Source organism: Rhinolophus hipposideros (genome assembly GCF_964194185.1).
Source record: "Rhinolophus hipposideros genome assembly, chromosome: 2".
Classification (NCBI taxonomy): Eukaryota; Metazoa; Chordata; class Mammalia; order Chiroptera; family Rhinolophidae; genus Rhinolophus; species Rhinolophus hipposideros.
Window position 1 is genome coordinate 14,371,321 of NC_138048.1, and position 25,817 is coordinate 14,397,137.

General features: G+C 34.3%; 1 protein-coding gene across 20 annotated transcripts in view; it reads left to right on the top strand.

Annotated features, from left to right (window-relative positions):
- Positions 1 to 24,726, top strand: part of ROBO2 (roundabout guidance receptor 2) — a 1,701,369-nt gene extending 1,676,643 nt beyond the window's left edge. For 8 of the 20 annotated variants that reach the window (XM_081063258.1, XM_081063244.1, XM_081063257.1 and 5 more), the window contains 4 exons: positions 10,315 to 10,488; positions 16,666 to 16,938; positions 18,879 to 19,079; positions 20,880 to 24,726. In XM_081063258.1, coding sequence (XP_080919384.1) covers positions 10,315 to 10,488; positions 16,666 to 16,938; positions 18,879 to 19,079; positions 20,880 to 20,881 — 650 coding nt within the window. In that variant the 3' untranslated portion in view covers positions 20,882 to 24,726. The remainder of the gene's footprint in view (positions 1 to 10,314; positions 10,489 to 16,665; positions 16,939 to 18,878; positions 19,080 to 20,879) is intronic. The other 12 variants (XM_081063245.1, XM_081063250.1, XM_081063247.1 and 9 more) reach the window with 4 other exon arrangements.
- Positions 24,727 to 25,817: the final 1,091 nt, after the last annotated feature.

Sequence of the window (25,817 nt, forward strand, 5' to 3'; positions counted from 1 at the left end):
GAAGGTATGATCAAAGATTTAATTTGCTTTCTAGGGTACAAGCATAATATAAACTAAAAATAAAAGTAAATATATTTTGTCCAAAATAGTATGCATGTGTAGATTGTGCGTGTGTAGAGATACATGTGTAAAAGTATAGGTATTGTGATTATATGTAAAGTGTGTGTGTATGAGTTTATGTAGGTATGTTTGTATGTAAACAGGGTTATGAGTGTACTAGAGTGTGTGTGTATGTGTGTGTGCACATGCATGCACATGGGGATGGCCCTGCGGCGAATGTATGTAAGGACCAAATGTTATAAACGACAACATGCTAACATAATTCTAATGTGTTTATGCTTATTTCAGACACTTAAGGCCAGTGTAATGGTGCTAAATGAGGTGGGCAATAAAACACAATATTTCTGGTTTTTTTTGTTTCTAAATTAAATTTATTGGGGTGACAATGGTTAGTAAAATTACATAGGTTTTAAGTATATATTTCTATAATACATCATCTATATATCACATTGTGTGCTCACCACCCAGAGTCAGTCCTCCTTCCATCACCATATATTTGACCCCCTTTTCCCTCTTCTACCACCACCGACACCCGTACCCTCTGGTAACCACGAAAGTGCCCACAGAGAAGATTCTGATCTTACCCTAAATTACTTGGAGTTTTAAATCTGTGTGTGGTGTGAGTAAATTAGCCATTACTTTCACCTGAACTCTCCGATGGAGATTTTCATTCATGAAACTAATGACCACTTTTATTAAATAGAACTAACAGTAGTGTTCCACTCCCTGAAACTCCAAAGCCAACGAGAATGATACTCCAATTATAAGATAGAGATGGGCTAGTAAGCCTGTATATAAAATTATTCAGGATTTTACTTGGATATATTATATTCCAACAGCTGTGACATTACAGAATATCAGTAGTTAGCAAGGTATAGAATCCATATTTGTAAGAAATCAGTATATTAATTCCAAATATTTTCATAACAACTAAGGAATTACTGAGAGACTTCTTAAATTTTGACAATGGTTTATGGATGAAAAAGGCCAAGCAGAGAAGAAAATATCTGTAGTTTCATATCTCATGCCTTTGTCTGATTGGGCTTCCATAACAAAATACCATAGACTGGGAGGCGTAAGCAACAGCCATTTATTTCTCATAGTTCTGGAGGCTGAGGAGTCTGAGATTAAGGTGCTGGCAGATTGGACTCCTGGTGAGAACTCTCTTTCCGGCTTGCAGACCACTATCTTCTCACACAAACACACTCTCTGGTCTCTTTTTTATAAGGTCACCAATCTCATCATGGTGACCCCACAGCCATGACATCATCTAAACCTAATTACTTCCAAAAGACTCACCTCCAAATATCATAGCATTAGGGGTTTGGGCTTGAACATACAGATTTTAATGGGATACCAACATGCAGTCCATAAAATTCAGTAATGGAGAATGTATTAGCAAATCTGTTATATTATTTATGTATTCCCACAACACATGTTTATGGAATGCCTCCTTCTTTCAACCACTTGCCTAGGAATTTAGATTTAATAATAATAATAATAATAATAATAATAATAATAATAAACTTGCACATAGATAGTAAGTGAAAGACACTCTGGTCTGTTTTTGTTTTTGTTTTTGTTTTTTTTTTTTTTTTTTTTTTTTTTTTTTTTATGGCTTGGTGAGCTAAGAATGTTTTTTACATTTTCAAAGGGTTCTAAGAAAACAAACAAACAGAAACTAAAAAGAATATATGACAGAGAAGGCTAGGCCTAAACTATTTTGTAGCTGGTACTTTATCAAAAAAGTTTGCTGATCCCTGTTCTAAGGTTTTAACTTACATTAACTCATTTAATCATCACAACCCTATTTTTATTATCCTTTATATAAATAAAGAATTGAGTCACAGAGAGATGTGAAGCTTTTTTCAACATGATCACATACCTGATAAATGACACAAGGATGTTGAAAATCAATCAATCTTACTCTAAAGATAAATTATCATAATCCCTGTTCTGGAGATGCCCAACTTTTTTTCTAATCTCTGGGTATAGCATATTTAAGATGAAAATTACTTTCTGATCTATTCCTTAACATGTAAATCTCTCTCTCCCTCTTCTTTCTCTCCACATATGAATAAGTATGTATTTATAAAAATGCAACATAGAATTTTATCTCTGAAAACATTAGTCCTTACCCCCACATACTTAATCAACATCAAAAATATTAATTTTTAGATGTAACTTTTGTTATTTACTTTTCTCATATTTCGGTCTATATTCACTTATAGTGACTCGTGCTAACAAAATTCAACTCTGTCAGCACTTTCTGTAGGAAATCTCAGTTTTATAATTTTTATTTTAATTTATACTTATTTAAACATATTTGGTTGCGATAATGTATAAAAATGTTTTGATCACAGCACCTCACACTCTGTTTTTGGCTAGAAAGTAAACATACGGGATTGTTTCACTCTTCAGGAACATGCTTGTAATATTTCTTCCTAACCGCCAAACCCACATTTTTGGGTAACAGGATGGGGAAGCCTTCAACACTGCTTTCTATAACTTTCATGGTGGGAGTCGAGTGTAAGTGTTTCCTGAATTTAATGACTTCACCACAGGAAAAAAGAAACAGAAGGCAATGGAAGAGAAAGCAGGAGGAAAATGTTCTAAACATGGAGCCAAGATCTGACCCGCCTCAGTGATCACAAAAAGTAAGACTGAGAGTGAGTGTTATGAAATAAAATGGAAAAAACAGTTTCCTTGACTGCCGGGCCTCAAATAAATACCACAGCTGAAAGGAAATTGTGCCTCCATATTTTCTGTATTTTATGTCTTTGGAGGTTTTTACTGGAACTCCCAAATCAGATCATTTTGAAAATAGTAAAACCTGGCAGCTTCACCATCTTACTCGACCACACAGCTTTTAAAAAATTGGCCAGTTAAAAGTGTGACCTGACATGTTACTTTTGTTGCAAAAGCTCAGGGAAAGTGTTTTAATATTAGGGAAATTTTAGAGACATCCTCAAAATAATTGTCATTTTCTTAGGCTACCTCAAAAGCTTTTATGTATCATAAAATAAATTAAATATAAATTTCAAAATGTAACAGATAAAAGCAGAATGTCACATATTCAATTTTTATCTTAGTGGCACAAGCTTACAGGTGTCAAATCTCCCAAGGAAGATACTTTTTAATTCCTTATTTTGATTTCCATATATATTGTGCATACCTTTCTCTCTGAGAAATTCCATATGTATATGGAATTGTTGCATATTCAATGTTTGAGTGAAAGAAGGACTTCTAAAGATTAGACGTGGTTGTCTACACCTGGGCAGAGGTCAACATTTGGATTGATTTGCCCAAAGACACTTATAGCTGAAGATTGTATTTCAGACAGACAGATTGCACTTAATAAGGAGAGTTTCTGGATTAAATATTGGCTGAAAAAAAAAATGGGGGACAGCCAGTTTTTGTATCTCATAAAAATGGTAATGCAACAATTAGCAGGGTCATATTGTAAAGCACAGACTTTACTCTAGCTTAATGGATCTAAGGATAAGCATTTATCAGCAAGGAAGGATTTAGCATAAAATGACATGTAAATGAATTGATGACTGATCATAAATTAATTTTAGTGCTGAAGATGTAATAGAGACACAGCAAGCTGCCACTTCATCATGGTATTTTACTGCTCAGTAACATTTGAGCAACAACTTAATGTGCTATATATGCAGTTCTTTAGCAGCTTGAATAAATTTCAGATTTTTTTTTTTTTTTTTTTTTGCCTTTTAGCAATTTTAAACCTGAGGAATTTGGAAAGATTGAAACTAAACACAAATAAATTTGGATATGTGACATAAATTTATTTTTCATTAAATGTTTAAATTGGTATTGATTATGTTTGGGGCTATATCATGTCAATTTGGTATGGATTGCCTGTAATTTGTAAGCAGTCTACATGAGCCGCTTTACCTAGTGTTCATTTCAATTTTCATGTTTATATTTACATTTAGAAAACCAAAGCAATTATCACACAAAATGCTTACTTTCTAATTCATGAATCAATGTTGTTTTCTTCCAATCATCGTCTTCCCTCTGTGTGTGTGTGTGTGTGTGTGTGTGTATTAGTTTACATAAATCTCCAGATGATTCTTGATATTTAAATCTAAAGAATGAGAAAGAATGGTAGCCACAGAGAGGTGGAATCAGTAAATGTTAAATAAATTTTAACAATTTTACAACATGGAGGAAATTTAATATGTGCTTTGTGTTTTATTCATGGTATATTGCCGGTTTTCTTTAAAAATCTTCCCTACAAATTGACCCATTCTATGTACCATACTGGAGGGCCTGTTGAAGACAAAGAAAAAGGGACTAAGAGGGAAAGAAAATGTATTCCTTTCTTTTTATTTGTTTCCTTCTTGCCTTCCATTTTGAAGGGAACTCCACTACAGTAATCTGAGGGCACTTGGCCCTCTGTAGCTTGGGGCGGTGAGGTTTCCGGTTGCTCACCATGGCCACATCTCCATGGCACACATCAATTCAACTCTGAAGTCATCTTACTTAGTTTCTTTGCTCTTACAGAAGAGTGGGAAAGAAAGAACAGCTGTATACAGATAATGTGTTATAGAACTGTACACTTGAAACTTATATAATTTGATTAACCAATGTCACCCCAATTAATTTAATAATAATAATAATAATAATAAAGACTAGCTGGTGTTCTTTCTCTATTGGCAAGCACTCACTTGAAGCCATGTCTTCCATGCTACTCTCTTTCCCAGGAAGGGAAAAAAAAAAACATCGGGAAAAGCTTCCTGAATAACTGGAATTTCTGAGGGCCTGGTAAGGAACATTAACAGATAAATTCAGAGCAAAGACACAAAGCAGGAAAGTAGTTGATTTTAAGGGTTGGTAAATTTGTACATGGAAATCCTCATATGAAGGACTCACTATCATAAGAAGATGAACAGGGTGTTTTTGAAAAAACTCAATCTCACTCTCTGTTAAGAGGTCTTACACGATGGTATTTCTTTAGTGACACTGCTATGATGTAGGAGTTTTCCTAAGTTTTACTAGGTTCAGAGACTAGATTTATCAAAATGCTGGATCCTCAGGATAGAACCACACAGCAAGCCAACTTGAATAGACAAAAAAAAAAAAAAAAAAAAACAGCAAAACAGACTCAACTATTTTTTGTTTATAGTGGAGAAAGGAGAATTTTTTAAAAGGGAGGAGAGAGTTTAGTACATTAAGATGGGTGAGTGTGGATGAGGAAGTCAGAGAAAAAGTAATATAGCACTCAATATAGCATCATTGTCTAAATTTGAGTAAAATATTGATAAGTATCAATATTTAGCTATCAAAGCATAGCCAAGGTATTATCTAAATTATTTTTGTGTTTGTTTCTTTTTGGGGTTAATTACATTACTGCTTTCTCCATCCATGTAATCAAGAGTTGACTAACATTGTAACAATTTTATATGTAAAATATACTTCTCATTTAATAAATTTTCTAGGAGTTCTCATGAGCACATTCTGTAACTAAAATAAGGTCATTGCTAGGAAAGTACACATGGAATAGAATTTACAGTGAATAATGAAGACATTTAATGTGATACACCCAATGTTTATTGAAATTTCTATTGTGCAATGTTCTTGTTCAAGAAATGTGAAAATGAATGAGTTAGTCCAGAGTTTTTCTGTCTTGAAGAGGCAACATATCTGCAACAAATTGTAGTTTGCAGAGATCTGATATGCTACTATATGCAGAGTGTTTGAAAAACACAGGAGATAGAGAGATTGATTTGCCTTAATCAGAGTTTAAGGTGAGGTGAAATCAGAGTTATTAAAGGAAAGATATTGATTTGGACTTTAAAAGTTCGGTAGTGGTTAATAGAATTAATAGCAATCCAGTGGTGTGTGAGTAATGTTATGTAGGTGAGGCAATGGGACTCCACCGTCTATAAGAGTAAATGGGCTGCGAAGGTAGATAGGGCTAGATATCGGAGGATCTCAAATACCTCATTTGGTGTTTGCATGTGGCATTAGTAAACTAGGTAAGGCTTCGAATAGAGGAACAATATTATGTGACCAATGTTTCAGAAAATTAATTCAGATGATAATGAGGAAGACGGGAGAGACTAGAAGGGAATCAGGAAGTGCTTAGGCATGAAACTGGAGATGTAGAAAAGGAGACGCTTGTTTGGAGCGTGAGTTTCAAATAGCTGACACAGATGTATTCGCAGATGTTCAGCAGACATTCACAAATACAGAAAACAGTACATAGGAGGGACTGGGACTGAGCTGTCACATGTTTCAAAACTGTCCTCAGTTCTAGGGTTTCATATTCTTTTGTGATTGCTGACTGAATCACTTTGATTTTTTTCTTATCTACTGTAACATTATATTGCAAAGCCTATTGCATCATTTCTCCTTTCATTTGGGGCTGTTGGTCCTTGACTTGCGATTATTAACTCAGAAATGGTTCTCTCAGAGGAGGCTCAGTTGCTGGTGTTATCTTGGCTTCCTTTCAGTGGCCTGTGTCGAGGGAATTTGTTTTGAAAGTAAAACGTGTATCTCTGGGCTTTTGGCAAATAGAATCAAAACTCTATCTTTCTCTGCTACACTTAACACCCTTTTAAGTTCTTAGATCCTCCTAACCTCTTGGGTTTCTGTTTTCTGTATTGAAAGTGCATGAACCCGTGTTATTGTATTCTGGCACCCTGACTAAAAGTAGAAATACTTCATCATGGCAACACTCCTCTAACTTTACTTTTGTCTCTTAAATATTGGAGAAAAGCAGAAAAATCTATGGCTCTCGACTGTAATCTCTTTTATGTAAATATGTGTTTGGTTTATTTAGAAACATTAGTGTTTCATATATACTTTGTCTCTCTAAAATATTTAGAATAAGCAACACTTGGTACTTCTCTGTGTTACAAATTAATGGTACATCAACTTAAATATTGTAATATTAATTGTATTATGTGTAGATGAAGGTCTCAGTGTGCTTGGTCTAATAAAATGTGTAAAATTGTAAATGACTCAATGAAAAATTAAGAATGAAAGTTATTTATCCATATTTTCATATTTTGCAGCTCTTTACACATAAAGATGAATTCTTTTCCTCTATTGCTATGTTGCATTTTGCAGAGAAATTCCTATTAACACCAGTGATATTCTTCATACTGGTTAATTTTCTAAAATAAAGATTAGTATTAAAGAGAAAATGGGCATTCTTAATTAAAAAGCAAGGAAAGCATACTGAGCTTTGAAATTAAGAGAATTATTTAAGAGATACATTTTTCTTATATTCTAAGTCTATCTGTTGTGAGATTATTTATACTTTTTTGTTTATGTTTACTGTTACTTCCTGAGTAATTAAATTTTTATTTTAAAATCTTGAAATAATTCTATCCCCTTTACAGTGTCCAAGTGTAGATTTCACCAAATTATCGTTAGAGTCTGCATTAAATTCAAAATATATTTGCACTATTTCTTCAACTGAGTCCTTGATAAGTTTACTCTTAATACACTATAATTCAGTTCGTTAAAAGTGTTCTTTTCTGAATTGTAGTACTTGTGCTTAGCAATTCTCTTTTGGAAAGTGATCATGTAATAATTTTAACAATGTAAGAATGAAACCATACGGAATATGTTTTGTTCACGTCCTGCAAACAGATACAGGTTTTAAATGAGCTTCATTCTTCAGCAATATGGAGGCTTAAAACATGGCTGTGCTTGCATATGGTAAAGAAGTCATGCTGAAACCAGGTTTATTATGAGGAAGACTGAGGAGCTGAGGCAGCCTACTTGTACCTTAGTAGAGTGTGTGCAAACAGATGAGCTCTCCAATATATACAACTCACTAGACAACTACATTTGTTTTTAGGTTCAATGGTAAATGGATGGGGCTCTGCATCTGATGAGGATCGTAACTTTTCTAGTCATAGATCTAGTGTAGGTAGCTCCTCAGATGGCTCCATGTTTGCCAGCGGCAGCTTTGCACAAGCACTGGTGGCAGCAGCAGATAAAGCTGGTTTTAGGCTGGATGGAACCAGCCTTACGAGAACAGGTTGGTAGACTTTGAGTCAACACTCTTTGCATGAGAGAATCTGGTCCTTTGGACACTGAGCTATTTTTCTCCTGTTCTTTCTCCTTAGTGAGTCTGATCGAAGGGATTTCTTTAGTATGCATGAACACAATTTGGATGCTCAATTACCAGAACTCTCCTGTGATGCTAGATTTGCAGAGATAAGAATAGGCTCCTACTCACCATTTTCTATCCTTTATTTCCTTTTGCCTTCACGGTTCTGCTGATTAATTGGAATATGCTTCCTTTTTATATTACAGCTAAGCTGCAACTAAGATTGCCATTAAATTTTCAATAACTCACACTTTGCAAAATTCTCACATAATCAATAATGTGCCCAGTGATTAAAATTATTCAGCTTTTATCTCCATTACTTTCCTTTGCCCCATTTCTTTCTGCAAATGCATTTTCTGGGAAGGCTTTCTCAGCATGGGGTGAATGGGTCTAACGCTGTCAGTCTAACAGTTCAAATGGCTGATAGTATTATTAATTGTTTGGCTGTTCAGGTTTTAATCCAATAATTTATTATTTGTTAAAGGATGCTGTAAAAGGTACACCCACTGCATTTGCAAGTTGAAAAAAAAAGATGACTACGTGTGTGTTGCACTTTAGCATAATCTAATTTTGGTTTCTGAGAATAATAAGGAATAATATAAAAGCCCCATTATGTAATTTTTCATGTATCTAATCATTCCCTGAAAAAATAAATATGGAACTCACTCTAATAATAGATCAGTAATTTGTAATCGTTTGTTTTACTGAAACAAAATTACTTTGGCATAATGCATGTTATTATATGACTATGTGTACTTCTTAAATGAATATACAAGAAGATTCTAATATATGAATTAAACTGAGCTACCTCACAAGAAAAAAAATAATGAAATTCTAAATGCATTTTTGAAATCTTAATACTATTCAGATAGTAAAGAAAAACGATTTTGACCCTTCACTAAACTCTCAGGTTATAAAAAGGAGTCCTGGAAATTTTCTTTGATATATATCATCAATATTACCTTTGAGAATGCATTAGGTATCTTCACATGAAATAAAAAATATTTCCTAAGCATTGCAGAGGTTTATTTTTCCTATAGCATCCGAACTAAAATACGTTGTAATATAAGGGTTATTTGAATGTCCTTGCTCTATAAGGGCATTAAGTCAGAAACTTTATGTTGCCTGAGTGCTTTTTGTGGCATAGCTATAAGCAAGGCAGTGAGAAGGTATAAAGAAACTAATAAATTAGAAGAAGTAAGTGCATTTCTTGCATGTATTCTAATAGCTAATAAAACATTAAGCAATATCATGTCACACTGACTTAAGAAAACGTAACTACATACAATAATTTTGTATGAAATGAAAACATGCACAAGAGAATATATACATGCACTTAAACCAACCCTCTCTTACCATAATAAACATGATATTAAAATTTTAAGATATTCAAAATTTATTAGCTAACCTTTTCCCAGAATAAATTTCCCCGCACATGTACACTAAGGCACAAGAACACAGCACATTTCATTTTTCAATGAGAATTTAGAGTCTGCTCAGATATAATATTATTCATCAGGAAATACCTATTGCACTTTGGATATACAAGGGGTTTTAACCTGCTATCTATCCTATACTATACACTCATGTTATTGAGTTTCTGCTAAAAGACGTGCAATTCACCGTATGTGTGTATGGGTGGCCAGGTCAACTTAATGCATGTGTCTGAGCAGACCTTTCATGTAAAATTTCAAGTGCAATTACTACAGCGCATTTTTCTGTACTGAAAGAGAGATCGCAGGATTCCAAGGGTGATATTTGATTAAACAAATAAGGCAATACCTAATTTCAGAAATAGTTTGTTTAATTTTAAGAAGTAAAAGCTGCGTGAATTTGTATATTTCTATGAAAGTATCACTAAGATGATCAAGGTTAAATAAAAATATAACGATGTAATATCAAGTTTTTGGTGGGTGGATTTGTTTTATATTCATGTGTTTGAGTTGTGCCAGTGGGTAGGCGTTGGTAATTAAAAACTGGACAAAATAAGTGTAGCAGGATGTATTTTTCTGTGGAGATGCACCAGTATTTGATATCTTCAAATGGCATCTCTAGGCAGGTATAGGTTAGTCTTAGTAAGAGCAGAAATACAAAACAGACAGATTCATTGTCTCATAATAACATTCTCTATACCCCCATTCCCTTTGTTTTCTTTTTAGGCAAAGCCTTTACCTCCTCTCAAAGACCTCGACCAACCAGCCCATTTTCTACTGACAGTAATACCAGTGCAGCCCTGAGTCAAAGTCAGAGGCCTAGGCCCACGAAGAAACACAAGGGAGGGCGAATCGACCAACAACCAGCTTTGCCTCATCGAAGGGATGGGATGACAGATGGTAGGTGTCATCCCTTCTCTCTTGTCTCTTCACTGAAGAGACGTGCTATATGCAATCATTTATTTAGGTTAAAGTAGCAATGGTAGATTAGGCATTGCCTCATTCTATAACAAGGCAGAAAACCTTTCAATATGGTCTTGTTTAAATAAAATACCCTCTTTTTTTACAAAAATCTGGAATTATTTTCATCCTATCAAGCCCCAAGAAATATGCCATGCCACTTTTCAGTGCTGGTTTTTCTGCCATTCTAGAATTAATGCTTTTTAGTGACTCTTCCCTTTTAAGATTAGGAAAGAAAATAGATAGGTAGCATGTGCACTTGCCATGTTCTTGGAACAGTACTGCTATTAAATTTAACTATTTTAGATGTGATTTTACTTTTGAAAAACAAAAGCATGAAGTGATTTGGAATTTAGTAATTTTTGAGTTTTGAGAATTCCAGGACTAAAAGCATGTTGCAGATCATCTAGTTAATGGGTCAGCAAACTTTTTCTGAAAAGCCAAATAATAAATATTTTCTGCTTCAGCGGGCCATACAGTCCTCTGATACTAGTCACCACTGCCATTGTAGCACCAGTGCAGCTATGAAAAAGATAAATGAATGGGTGTGAATGGTTTCCAATAGAACTTTATTCACCAAACAGGCAGTGGCTGAATTTGTTCAGTGGTCCATAGCTTGCTGACCTATTTTCATCTATTTATGAATACCATCCATCTTTGAGTATTTGCTTAAACACTGCTAGTTTCAGGACACAATCTTATTAGATGTCCTTGTTCAATAATGAGTAGTTCATGAGATCTACAGAGAGTATCTATTTCCCATATAGTCAACTTAATTTTCATATATTTAAAAATAGGACTAAAAATATTTATCCTGAAGATTTATTCTAATGAATCTGGAAGATAATATGCTTAAAATGCCTCGTATAATGTTGGGCCCAAAGGTAAATTTCTTCACCTTTCTCAGCACTCTCCCCTACAAGCACACAAACTTTACCTGGACAGAGTTCTACTACACACCAAAAAGAAGATTCTAGCTCAGCTGAGCATTAGAACCATCCGGGGAGTTCTTAAAATACATCCCAGAGATTCTGATATAATTGTTTTGAGCTGAAAAGCAGTATGGGTATCTTTTAAAGCTCCATGAGAGAATCTAATATGCACTAGGCTTCGAAAAGCTATATGACGAAGTCCTTAGCACTCATCTCAGTCTCTTAGGCTTATCGTTATAGGACAGAATGAGGCTTAATTGAAAAATAAGTATTTGTTCTTTATTACTTTTTGGTGGAGGAAGGGGTGTCTGTGTCTGGCAACCATTTGCATGCTTTCTTTTGTCATCTTATAACGTTAAGAAGACTTTGAAGCCAAACATAACTTGTTCTAAAACCTTTCAGGTTTACTTGTCTTCCCTGCTTACTTTGTTTTCATGGGAAAGTGTTTCTGTGGAATATGAGGATAAGGGTACAATTGAGATTTTGATTTTCTATAGATGGATCTCCTGTGGTGAGCAAAAATGCTCACCCCTGCCTCTTTGCCTCAGATGTTCTGAAAATGAGTTGAGTATTTAAAGCCACCAATAGTGTTGATCTCACTCCCTCTAAATAAAAAGGATGACTCTCACTGCTATGGTAGTTGTAAACCTCAGAATTACTAATTTGTGTAATTTTCCTGATATGAATGTCATGAAAAGAGAAAAAAAATCCAAGTATATGTTTCTCTGTGGCTCTTCTGAATTGTTGGAAGATAATATCTAGAATATGTGGAAGATTTCATGTATAAATCGACAAATAGAGAGCTGTCTTCTTCCTGGAACACTTTTCTTGCAAACTTCTTTAGAATGCCTGGTTAAAACAAACTGCCTCCTGGTTAAAGCATGATCACTACGTTGCTTAGCTTTCTACAAAACAAGTAGCTTCCTATCTTTTCAGATTTGCCAGCATTCCAAAAAGTGGTAATGGATTATGTGTTATTAGTGGATACATTTTAGAAGTCGTGATATTGCAAAGGAAATTTTGATTCACGTGTCTTCCCAAGTGTTTGATCCAAAGACTTTTTAGTTATAATACAAAGATATTTATTTTGTATAACACTCTGCAGATTATCCATAAGGATATTAGTATTTTACCTCAAGTGCATTGGTCATAGCATTTCTATGGTATGACTCCATGCATCAGTAACAAGTTTATATTTGTATATAAAATCAAACTGTTCTTTTTGGGGAAGTTGGTCTTTAGTAGCATTTGGTGTATAGACATTTTATACTAAGATTTGTGCATTATAGATTTTACAATAGTGTTTTATGAGTATATTAATTAGGGTAATTAGTACTAGCTGCTATACCAAACAACTTCTCTCCCTCAGTGGCTTAGCACATAACAGTTTGTTTCTCATAGACAAAATGATTTATAAAGGTCAGATGGCTCTCCTCTAAGTAGTAATGTAAGGATGTATGCTTCTTCAATATTGGGACACTATTATTTTCAATATGGGATCTTTATGGTTTCTGAATGAAGAGAAGACAGAACATGGGTTATTCACTTGAAAGGTTCTGTGGTCAGGCCTGCAAGTGACACATGTCAATTTTCTTATTTCTTTGGCAAGAACTTTGTCACATGGCATCAAATTAACTATTGGAGTGGGAAAGTAATCCTTGATTATGTCCAATAAGAGGAATTAGGATTGGTGGGAGATGTCAGTCTCCAAAGGCTATGCAAAAACTTATACACATGTTAAGGAGTGCTCTTCTTCCCTGGATAAAGTCTCTCCTAAGCAGGTATTGCTCAGTCCAAATCTTCTATTCTATTTGCATAAGCCAAAGAATACCCCGTAAAGCCAATACATTGACCAATGCTGAAAAAAGAAGGCAGAGAAAGTAGTTCTCTATTCATCATTGTTTTGTCCCCTAGATTAGCTTATTCCAGCCAGTCCTCCCTCATTCCTAATATCCTACTCAGTAAGGGGTTCTTTCCCTGCTCTGCCACAGACTACCTTTGACCATTGCACAAATGTCTTTATTAATCTATTCATTCAAATACTTAGTAGTCATGCACCAAATGACAGTCAATGGGAATCAAACAGACAAAATGCCCTGACCTCCTAGAACTCACATTCTAGTGAGGGGAGATAGATAAAGAGCAACACAAATGTATAAGTGAAAATTAAAAGTATGTAAGATGGTAGTAAGTGTCACGGTGGAAAAAAATATCAGAAGAAAGTTGAGAAATATAAGGACAGAGGGAGATTTTTTTTTTTTTAAATGGAGTCCTCAGGGAAGGCCTTACCAAGAATATGACATTTGAGAAAAGACTGGAAGATTATAAGGGAAAGAGCAATGGTGATATCTGAGGAAAAGTAATTCCAGGAAATGAAAACAGCAAGTGGAAGCCTGAAATGTATTTGATGAAAAGCAAGAGAAGCAGTGTGACTGAAGCAGAGAGGGCAACAAAATAGAATATGAAGTCAGACAAGTAAACAAGGGCCAGAATTTGTAGGACCGCTAAGCTTCCATAAGTACATTAGCTCTTACTTTGAATAGGAAACCACTGGAGGTGCACGCCTGCATACACGTGCGTGTACACATGCATGTTTAAGGCAGTGGAGTGACGTGATCTTACTTTTGCTTTTATGAGTCATTCTAGCTGTTTTGTCAAGGGAGACTGAATGTGCTTCTGTGTGGAATCCCAGAAACCACATAGGCGGTTGTAGGAGTCATACAGGGACTAGAAGCTTGTGGGTCATACCCAGGTAGAATCAGTGGCAGCAATGAGAAAAGTTGAATTCTGGGGATAGTTTGGAGGTAGAGCCCACAGGATTGGTTCATGAAATTAGTATAGGCTGTAAAGCAGGGAAGTCAAAGATTGCACCAAAGTTTTGGGAAACTTAGGGAAGGAAATTGCTACTCATTGAGATGAGGAACACTAGAGAGGAAGCATATTCTGTATAAGAGGATTTAGAACTCAGGTTTGATATGTGAAAGTTGAGAGACCTTCTAAGCATGTAAGTCGAACTATTCAGTGTGGATTTGGCTATATGAGTTTGGAGTTCATGGGAAGAGAGATCCAGATTGGAGATATTTGTATCACTGGGCGGCTGTGAGCCTGATAATAGCAAATCCTCAGTAGGCCAATAAGAGACCCTTTAGTGAATTGATTTAAAATGAATCAACATAGAAATGAATAATAAATTGAATTTAAGTAAACATATTTGATTACATACTTCTATTTTTTACACAGCCATTCTTGATATCATCTTTTTTCCCCAATTTGTTTATTTCAATGTACATGCAATGTTCTTTCTTTTTAGGATATACAAACTCCAAGGATGTTACTTAATTATGTAGCTGTATAATTTCAGGTTAAATTAAATAGTAATCAGAATTTTAGCTAGCATGTATGAGCAGATGCCATTTTGGCCATTTTAAAAATTAAGCCGCTTTGACGGAGGAGAAAAATCAATGATATGTTATTTTGGAAGAAATTACAATAATTTCTCTCCTACTGGCAGTCTTAAATCCAATAATTCAAATGAAATAATTAATTTGCATTTGTAATAACACATACTGAAGGAAATCAGTATTGAATACAAAGGAAACACCTAACTCATTTGTGGATTATTCAACAAACAGATATCTCAATATTGGATTAGCTCTTCGTTTTGAAAGAAAGATTCCAAATGCAACTTGATTCTCCCAGACAGAAACCCTGACCCCTTCATTAATTAGTAATTCATAATCTAAGAAGAAAACATATATAAAAACTAGGATTGCTGCTCCAATGTGGGAACTCCTTGAGCAGATGCTAAGGAGACCATGCAATGGAAGGCAATATCATTTTACTCATAAAGAGAGTATAAAATGTCTTAAAGTGTTTAAAAGGAGCAACTTAACCTTCCTTAAAGAAGCTACTTTTTGTACAAAAAATGTATACTTTCCCTTTTAAATTTTACAAACAATATTATTAGAAACGAGCACAATTACAAAAAATGGCATAGGAAATAATTTCTTAAATTATAAATTATATCCTCTATAATAAAATAAATACGTATATTATATATGTTTGGTCTTTATGAACACATAATATAATTACTGATACTCTAATCATGAACAAAGACGTTTTCAATAGCATGCCAGTAAAAAAATAAAAGAAAATAATCCAAAATAATGTTTAGACTATCTAGAAGATTTCAAAATATTCACCAAAGTAATTTCAGAACTAACATAATGATATAAATCATATAAGAGAACTAGTATAACATCTAAAGAAATATGAAAAAAGAGACTATGATTTCTCAGATAAAGACATTAAAAATATAAAGGTATCACAATCTGAAGAGCTAATACAAGGAAAATGAAAAATTACCTGAGTCATTGAACTTTTAATTTTTTTCATATCTAATATTTAAAGAGCTTTTCTGAAAAATTGTCTATTCCACTACATCTCAAATGTTCATGATGCATTGTCTGCTCTAATACCGTGAAGCATATTCTATCTGTACTGTGAAAATTGGTTATTACCTATTAAAATTAATACTTTGGAAGATTATAATATATTAGTTGTAACTCATTAGCTAACTCATGAAACGAACAGCCAGCATTGGTTGTCAGGCAAAATGTTAATTGCATTTCATAAATGTTAGCTTAACCTTTTGACTGTTGCTAAATGTGCCACATACGTGGGTAAAGGCAGTCATATGTTGCATATGATACAGCATATAGTTCTTAATTTCCCGAGGGCAACATTTCCTATGGAGATTAGCGGGACCGCTTTTATTCTTCCCAGAGAGATCTTTATTAGCACAGCTGCAAGAATTTCTAGTCATTTTGTGTCATAGAATTTCTACATTGGGGAGGTGGATTTAGACAATGGATTCAATATGGAGAAACTATCAACTTCCTCTTACACCTTGAATATTATCCTCAATGTGCTATTGAAAACACTTTCATATACAACAGTTGAATAAAATCAGTCGATTTTATTTCAAAGAAACTGTGATCAAAACATAACAACGAGATCAGTAATATACATTTTGGATATAAGTAACTGGCCTTTTTGTCCCCAAAATTTCTTTTGTGTGGGTAATACCTTTAGGATGGCAAGAGTTTTCTTCTTCATCTTGAACTAAAACCTGTATTTTTAATTAAATTTTAGTCCAATTCTAAACATTATTCACAATTTTTAGATCTTCCACCACCACCAGACCCCCCTCCAGGTCAGGGTTTAAGGCAGCAAACAGGCCCGAGCCAGCATGCTAGTAACGTGGAAAACTCAACAGAGAGAAAAGGGAGCTCTCTGGAGAGACAACAGGCATCCAGCTTAGAAGACACAAAGAGCTCACTGGAGTGTCCAGCTAGAACGTCCCTAGAGTGGCAGCGACAAACCCAGGAATGGATTAACTCCACAGAACGCCAAGAAGATATACGGAAAGCCCTACACAAACAAGGTGTTGGACCAGGTGTGTTCTGCACAGTCCCAAGAAAGTGTGGACTTTTACCGTTTTTGTTTTTGTTTTTTTTTTCTACCAGGTATTTTAGAAATGACATTTGTTAAGGGCATCTGAAACACATTTGCCTCGAATCCTTAATTGAAGTTGGAATTCCACAGAGGAACTCACCAGCACGTCCTTTCAGGCACATCCCACTGGGGATTGTTCCTCATGTTAATCTCTGCATAGGACCTCTGAGCCCAGAGACCCCCAAGCTCCATCTGTAGTGCTCAGGAGACAATTTGATTTTTTTGCTTTTAATGTTTATATTGAGTACTTTTAAGGACACAAAATTTTATCTTTAGTGTCAGTTTCAACTCTATCTTCAATTAGTTTGTTCATTTTGACTAAAGTAACAGAGTCATTTTGAAAGGAAGACCCACTTCAGTCAAATAGTGGGATTAATTGAAATAACAAAGTTACAAAAAAATGCCCAGTAATAGAATCTTCATGTTAGAAAAGGTTAATCTGGGTTAACACTTACTCTAACTGATTTAATTTATTTGATTGTTAGCAATTCAATGGGGAATGTTCTTGTTTATAAATCAAGTTTCATGGAAATATCACAAAATACAAGTCATGGTTTGTGGTTGGATTTTTTTTTTTGGGGGGGGGTTTGGGGGAGGGTATTAAGCCTGTTATAGAAATGCATTTTCTGGAACATCTCTTCTTATATCAGGATTCAATGAGTATTAACACACGCATACACACACACACACACACACACACACACACATACCTCACACATACACATGATACATTTCAAAGAGTTTCCCTATACATTCATTTATTCATTTGGACTGAATATTTTCTAGATGTTGCTTCTACCCATGTATTTTCAGTAATTATATTTTGTCACAACTTGGTGCTTAAGGTTTTAGAAAATATAACTTACGCAAGGGCCAAAAGATAATAATTTTAATATCTAAGTTCAGTGAAACTTTTTAAGAACATTGCATCATTCAGACTGTGAGATAAGAATCATGTTATCTTTGTCATTAAAGATTATCTAAGGAAAGAAATACTAAATTCATTTCACATGTTTTTAGTCATTTAACCACAGTAGTAATGGCACCTACCCAGAAAGAAAAAATTAAAAAAAAAAAAAAAAAAAAACACAGAGGGGAGGGGTGTTGGAGAGGGATAAAGAGGAAAAAGAAAGCGGGGAAGAGAAGCAAAGAGGGAAAGAAAAGAAAAAAAGGAAGAAAGAAAGGAAGAAAAAAAGAAAAATATTTCAAAATATTAAGTATTTAGTAATGCAAATCATAAGTTATTTGTAGAGAGATGGTATATAGAAAGAATATTGATACATTCTGTATTAAAATGTATGAGTTTCTTTTTTCTATTAAAAATGAACACAACCTTTCAAATTATGTATTTCTAGCCCAAGAAATAACCGAAATTTAAGAAGCTTATTTTAATAACTAATATATATGTATATGTATATATATTTCTTTATCTAAATTGAGAAAATGTTCCCATAATTGAAAATCAAAACCATGTTTCTTCAATCTTAATAGAAAAATTAAATTGGTGCCTCATTGAACTCCAGAAATTATTCTCCTAAGTGCTTTTGTTACACAATATGGTTTGTTCTGTACAGATCTCTTTTATAATAAATTTAAATTTTGCAAATGTTATGTAACATTGTATACTTATCCCAAGGTTTCTTTCAATTTAATCCTAATTTAGTCCTAGTTTCAGTTCCTATTGTAGGTAATGTTGCTTGCATGTGAAAATTCCTTTAATATCTCTGACTTATTAAACCTCATATTTGAAATATTCTTAAGGAGCAAAATGGTCAAATAGTTTACCTTGAGCTAAATATTAAAGTTAAGTTTGTTTTGCCGACATGTTGCTGTTCAACTCAGCCCTTTGTGTGTTTTTTGCTTTTTGTTTCTTTTCCCCAGAGGAGACCTTGGTTCCCTACAGCAAGCCCAGTTTCCCATCCCCAGGAGGTCACAGCTCATCAGGAACAGCTTCTTCTAAAGGATCCACTGGACCTAGGAAAGCCGAGGCATTGAGGGGGGGCCACCAGCGCAATGCCAGCGACCTTCTTGACATAGGATATATGGGCTCAAATAGTCAAGGACAGTTTACAGGTGAATTATGTAAGTGCTTTAGGACACTTAAAAGGCTACGGTGATTCAGAAAGAATATTAGGTAAATAATATAGGGGAGGAAAACATTATCCTCAACCCTCTTAGGCTGGGTCTGAAATTCAACTGACAAGATAGATTAACAGGAAAAAAAAACCATATACATTTTTTTGAATTTCTACATGTACATGGGAGCCATCACAAGAGGACGAGAACCCAAAGAAGTGACCAGAGGAGGAAGCTTTTCTACATTTTAGACAAAGAAACAATAAATCTGTGAAGAATATACAAAACAGAGGGGTTTGGGCTAGAGGCAGGAAATGGTGAACAAGTAACTAGCAAGATAAGAATTAGTTTAACCAGGTTTGTTTATACAGATGACTCAGCCCCAAATTCCCAGGCTCTCCTGATGAGAATGTCCTCTTGCCTCCTGGTACAGGGAGGGAAGTTTTCACATGGGACTTTTAGGACCTGTTTCAGGGAAGAGGTGTGAAGGGGCGAGGTCAAAATGAACTTTTTGCTTGTGCTATTTCCTCAGAGGCCTTCAGCTTAAGATATGAAATACATCAAGGTGCCATATTTTGGGGTAGCATGTTGTGAACCCCATCAATAACATTGCCATATAAACAAATCTCAGAAGAGTAGAATATTTGCTCTATTGACAAAAAAAACAATCAATTATGATTTTGAGCAGGTTTGGTCATAACTTTGACCATGGCTATTTATCCTAGTCATTAAATAAACATTTCTTCTATTTCAAGTTGATTTATGTGATACAAAAAAAAATGTTTTAATTTAGGCCGGTAATCTGAATACTTACAAGTTAACTAAATACAATCCACTTGGTAGTTTGTGTGTGTGTGTGTGTGTGTGTGTGTGTGCTTTTAACTGAGTACAATAAAGAAAGGGAAGCATATTGACTCTTCCATAATTTTACAGAATTTTTTTAGGAATTCCTTATTTTTTAACTTGGGGAATTAACCTTGAAAAGATGATCTTTGATTTTAATTTGTAATATTTTGATTATTATAACATATCTTAGAAATAAACTTTTTAAATAAAGAATTGGCATTGGTACTTAGATAACTAATCTATTTTCTACATATGAAATATGAAATAATAGAAAAAGATAGGATGTCACAGTAAAAAGCATGGAACTCATGTTCATTTTATCAGGAAAGTCAACAATTTTGCTGTTCAATGTCAGAATTATAGTTGCTGAATATTTTCATCTGTTTCTTTGAATACAGTCCAAAAACACTGCTAAGGAGCAACCCTGGGTTCCAATTTTTTCCACCACTTATTGATTATATGAGAAGAGAAAGTAAACTACTTTCTTAATCTTTTCTCCTTATCTAAAAAATGGCATTACTATTATGCTCCCATTGCAGACTGGGGGATGCCATGAGATAATGAAAAGTAAAAGTACTTTAAAAACTGTAAAGTTCTTTATTGGTGGGAGTTATTATTGTTGTCTATTACTAATCGAATTATTATTAAGATATGTTCATTCAATTCATGATTATCTGCATTTTTCCTTAACTTTTATTTTAGAATAATTATGGACACATCAAAGTGCAAAAATAGCTCTACTTGGATTTTAAATCTCCAAATTCTACAAGTGTTTCTTTTTTCCTCTCTTCCTATCTCATTCAAGTAAACTTGCTTAAATTCACAAACTCACTGAATCTATTTGATGACGGTATCTTTATTTATTATCTGTTGGTTTGGTTTTAATTTATGTTGGTCAGGATAAAAGAATGTGTAAATTAAATGCAAACTTGTCTCTGATTTGTTCTTTTCTCTGTACAGAGTAACTGAGGGGAGACATGCAAAGCTGCTCTGAAGGACCATCAGGTCTGAACTCATGGAAGTGATGACACTAAACAGTGCAATGAACAATTTCTTTATTTATGTACTATTAAAAGAACTGTAAATGCAATGTAAAGACACACAGCCACACATATCCCACAGATATTTTACTTGTGTTCTTCTCTTACGTACACCACCCACCTTAACTCTTTCTTGTCAGGAGTATATAAAAAGAAAGAAAGCTCGCCCTCCAGGAAGAAAAGGATTTTCCTCTGTATATAATTTCTTTCGTGCATTGCTATGCAAGCTCACTCTTTTTAGCTCTGTTCATATTATTGTCTGTTCTTCTTGGTCTGTTGTACTATATGTGAATTAATAGGCTGTGGTGCCATATATTAACTTTTAATTGTGTACCTTTTATGTTTAAATTTTGCACTGCAATTTTCTTTGGTGATAAGCACAAATCTCTACTCCTCGTGACATGAAGAAAAAGACTGAATGTGAAGGGAGTTTCTGTACTGTAAGCTAGGTTGGGTATTGCTGGTTGTAACGAATCATGTTAGATGGTTTTGGTTGGGGTGTAGAAATAGGAAGATGCGAAGGAACAGTGGTGTTGGCGAAGTCTTCTTTTAACACCAGGGGCTGAGTCAATTAAAAAAGCAGAAAGGTGGTTTTTGCTATAGTCAAAAACAGGGGTCAAAAGAAGGAAGTTTAAGTCTTAAGACTGAGTAGGCATTAAAATATACAGGTAGCAAAGATGTATTAAACTTGCTTAAAACAATAAAAAGGAAAGGAAAGTTGTATTTAGAATTAACTTTACCTGTCGTTGTAATTGACCCATCTGAGAATTACAACAAGCAAAAGGAAATGAAGGTGTTTCACAAGAGCTGCATTTATATTACAGTTTTTTAAAAGAGCATTTTCTGAATTACCATAATTAACCTCTCCAACTCATTAAGCCAGAATATAATATGATGTTCCCCAAGGAAACAAACCAAATGAACTCTAGAGTATCCAGCGAATAGTTAAAGAGGCGATTTCTTATTAGGACATACTCGGGCTGCTTCCAAATATAAACACTCTATTGCAATATCGTGTTTCATCTTTCTGATACATGTACAGTACATGCTAGAGGAGAGAGCCGTATCACTTCCATTCATGACTTTTTAAAAATAATGCAGTTTATATACAACTTCGTGTTTCATTTGATTAAGAAGTGAAATTTATGCCACCAAATCGTTAAGTGCTTAAAAAGCAGTGCTCAGAGTATGTTCAGTTCACAGTCAGTAGATTTATTGGAATAAATATTTTATGGTATATTCTCAGAAATTGGCTACCAACTAAAATATGTTTGACCCATTTGGAATGAGTACATTGAAAGAAAAATTGAAAAGGAGAAAAATGCATGTTTATACACTTTTTAAATAAAACCAAACCTCGTAAGTGGACATTAATAACAGTGTCCTGCCTCATTTGTTTTCACGACTTTAAGAACAAGACGTTCCTGAACAACAGTCATACATGGTCAAAGTTCATATGACCTTGAAATATACATTAGCTACTGTACATGTACAGTCAGTCAGCCGAGTAGAAGAGAACGCTCCTGAAATTTCCACTTGTGGCATTTTCCCAGGTGCTGCCTACACAGGTGCAAATTCCATTTATAGTTTTACTTTCTCCGGTTTTTCCTAAGATGTGTTCAGTAGTTGGTAGTGTAAAACATATCGAATGTAATGATAAGAATCAATTTTAAAATATGGGACCCGTTTCAATGACATCATCCTTTGTGCATTTTTGGCTCAGTCACCAATTGTATGTCATTACAGCAATGGCAAGATTGAATGTTTCCATCTTTTTTATTTCCTGAAACTGCATCAACACAGGCAAGGGTAGAGAAACATAACGTCTTTTATGGGCCCCAACATCTTCTTGGTGCCATGTAGTTTATTATTTCACTGAGGAGAAAAAGAATTCTGAGATACACATGTTAAACACTTTATCACCGTTCTCCCAGAAGCATCTGAATTGTAATACAGTTTGGTTTCTTTAGAAAAAAGAGACTGGGGAAGATGAGGAGTTTCTGGTATGAATGAGGACATACTTCGCAACTGTAGGATGTGAGGAATTTAAATTTTTATTTATGCAGTTCCCTACTTCACCTCTTTCTGTTTGAAAGCAAACTAGGTTTTGTTCATTTGTATTTCTTCTTAACATTCCTCTATAACCAAATTATTCTAAAACTTTAGTTCATTACACATATTACACACAGCCTTTGAGCCCTAGTAGCTGGCAGGTGTATGTGACTAATAAGCCATGACTTCAAAAACAGAGTGTGTGTATGCAGGTGACTTCTGAAATAATATCGGGCAGGCATTATACCTTTCTAATTCTCTCCAGTGCATAAAATTAACTCTTGTGGTTAGATTATGTCAGTGCAGACCTTACAGTTTCTTAGAATTTTCTTTTAGAGTAGTTCACGTTCCCTGTTAAATCTAGTTTTAAATAAATTGGTTGGTCAAATCTTGCAAAATACCACCCTCACATAGTTACAAAGCAAGATTAAAAGCTGAGGCTATCCAGATTAATTCAGGAACACTATCAAAAAATCAAAAACCTCTGTCAACACCTTATAAGTCCAAATATCATTAGAAGAATACAAACATGTATGAGAACTACTACAATTTTTCATTTTGTAGCCAATTAAATGACTGGTGAGAACCTCACTGAGCTCACCATTCTTCAGGCCTAGCAGAGGCCCACACCACCTGTCAAAAGGAACTCTGGGAGGGAGAGAACATCATCTTACTTTGCACTCCCAGGCAATGCTGCTGTGCAGTCCTGCGCTGTACAAGCACATCCTCATTCCTAACCTGCAAAGTCTCCCCGAGGGAACTAGCCGAATCCATGTCCCAAGTCACGCATGCCTCAACGTATGCAGGCAGAGTCCAGCTACCCCTTCTCCAAATCTATTATGTGACATTTCTAAAGGAAGATAGGGGAGTACAGGGGCATGAAAACAATGGGTTTCTTCCCGAGGTTTGAATTCAGTTCAAGCGAGAATATATGAAAACCAAGGCCAGCACATGACGTATCATACAACCAAAGGAAGAAAAAAACATTGCAAGTTGACTTGCTTTAAGTAACGAAACAGACAAAATGGTGTTCTATGTCGTAGTTTAATGCTCTGATTACTTAAATATATTTTCAATGGAATTTGAGTTGAAAGTTTGCATGAGCCTGATAGAACACCCCCAAATTCTTATTCAACTAATTTATGTAATTGTCCATTGACAACATAATTATAACAATACCAATGAGCTCGAAACTGTGGTTTATCTTCTCCACTGGAAAGTGATTGTATGTCAGTATTGAGGATATGCAGAACCATGACATTCACTCATTTGTTCATCTGCTTCTGTATATTGTATTTATAGAATTACATGACAAGAATTAGTGTAAAGCAATATGTCTTTCCACATGATCTTACAAGTGAAGTTATTTTTATTTTGCTTCTCTACTATGTGTACTTCAAATGAAACACCATACATTTTATTAAATGAAGTTCAATTACTAATTTATCTTATAATTTTCAAAAGCATTTATTGTGACTTTAACGTGTTGCAAGATAAAGGGATTTTGTGGCCGTGGATAGATTTTTTATACTTTGTTTTATAGATGGATCCTTTTTTAACTGTAGTTTGTTTAAGTCACCAAACAGCGTCCAAAATCTTAATGTGTTTCATTTGATGTTGTTAGATCAGAAAAGAAATTGGCGTAACATTGATTAATAGTATTGTCAAAGAATTGTGTATTGTGTACTCACTGGGAAAAAAATAAAATATATTCACATTTCAAATTGTAGAAAAGCCATTTATGTAAAACAAACTTGTTCGTAGACAAATCGTAAACAGACCATTCTTTCACTTTTAGAATTCTACATTTATGTTTTGTGACCAAATGCATAATCTCCTTTTCTCATTCGCTTATGGGTTGGGCAGTGATAAATAGAAATTGCCATTGATTTAAAGTAGTAACTAAAAGACACCAATGAAACTATTTCAACTTAAAGATTTCACTCCACTTTCCAGATCTGACCTAATAAAGACCTTCAGATAGATAGAATAAAAACTTATTGTCTACAAAATTACTTACTAATTACACATGCACACGCATATACATACACACACACATACACACACACACACACAGAGGATGCTCAAAAATGTATACACATTTTAAGAAAGGAAAAAACTTTATTAAAACTGTAATACTCAATATATACTGAAAACAAAAGATAAATACAAGTCATGTTTGACTTCTGCAATTACAAGAGGTGCTCAAAGTGGTTACCATCAGCGTCCAGACACTTCTGATTATGGCGAACTACTGCTTGTGCAAAGTTGACCAAAGTGTCCACTTGTCTACATTTCATTTGAGACTCCCGGTATATACATATGTATGAGAATTGGAAGAAAGTTGTTATTACTTAATTGCTTTAGAATAGCTAATGATAACTATTTTTTAAGATGATGAATATGTTGAAAAGTTATTTTAGGAAATAAGTAGAAAAGAAAAATTCCCTTTTTTATTATACTTCACAAATATTTCATTCTTTTTTTACTGTTAAGTATAGTTATGAGATTTTCTCTAAAACATAATGAATGTATGTGTTTTTTAAACTTTTATTTACTTACTTTTTATTTTTAAAGATTTTTATTAAAAATACAGTTAGCATAGAATATTATGTTAGTTTTAGATGTACGTGATAATTATTCAATGTTTATATACCTCAAGAAGTGATCACTATGATAAGTCCAGCCACCACCTGACACTGTAGCTCACTATCACAATATTACTGATAATATTCCCTAGGCTGTACATCACATCCCATAATTTATTTGTTTTATACCTGGAAATCCGGACAATTTATTGCCCTTC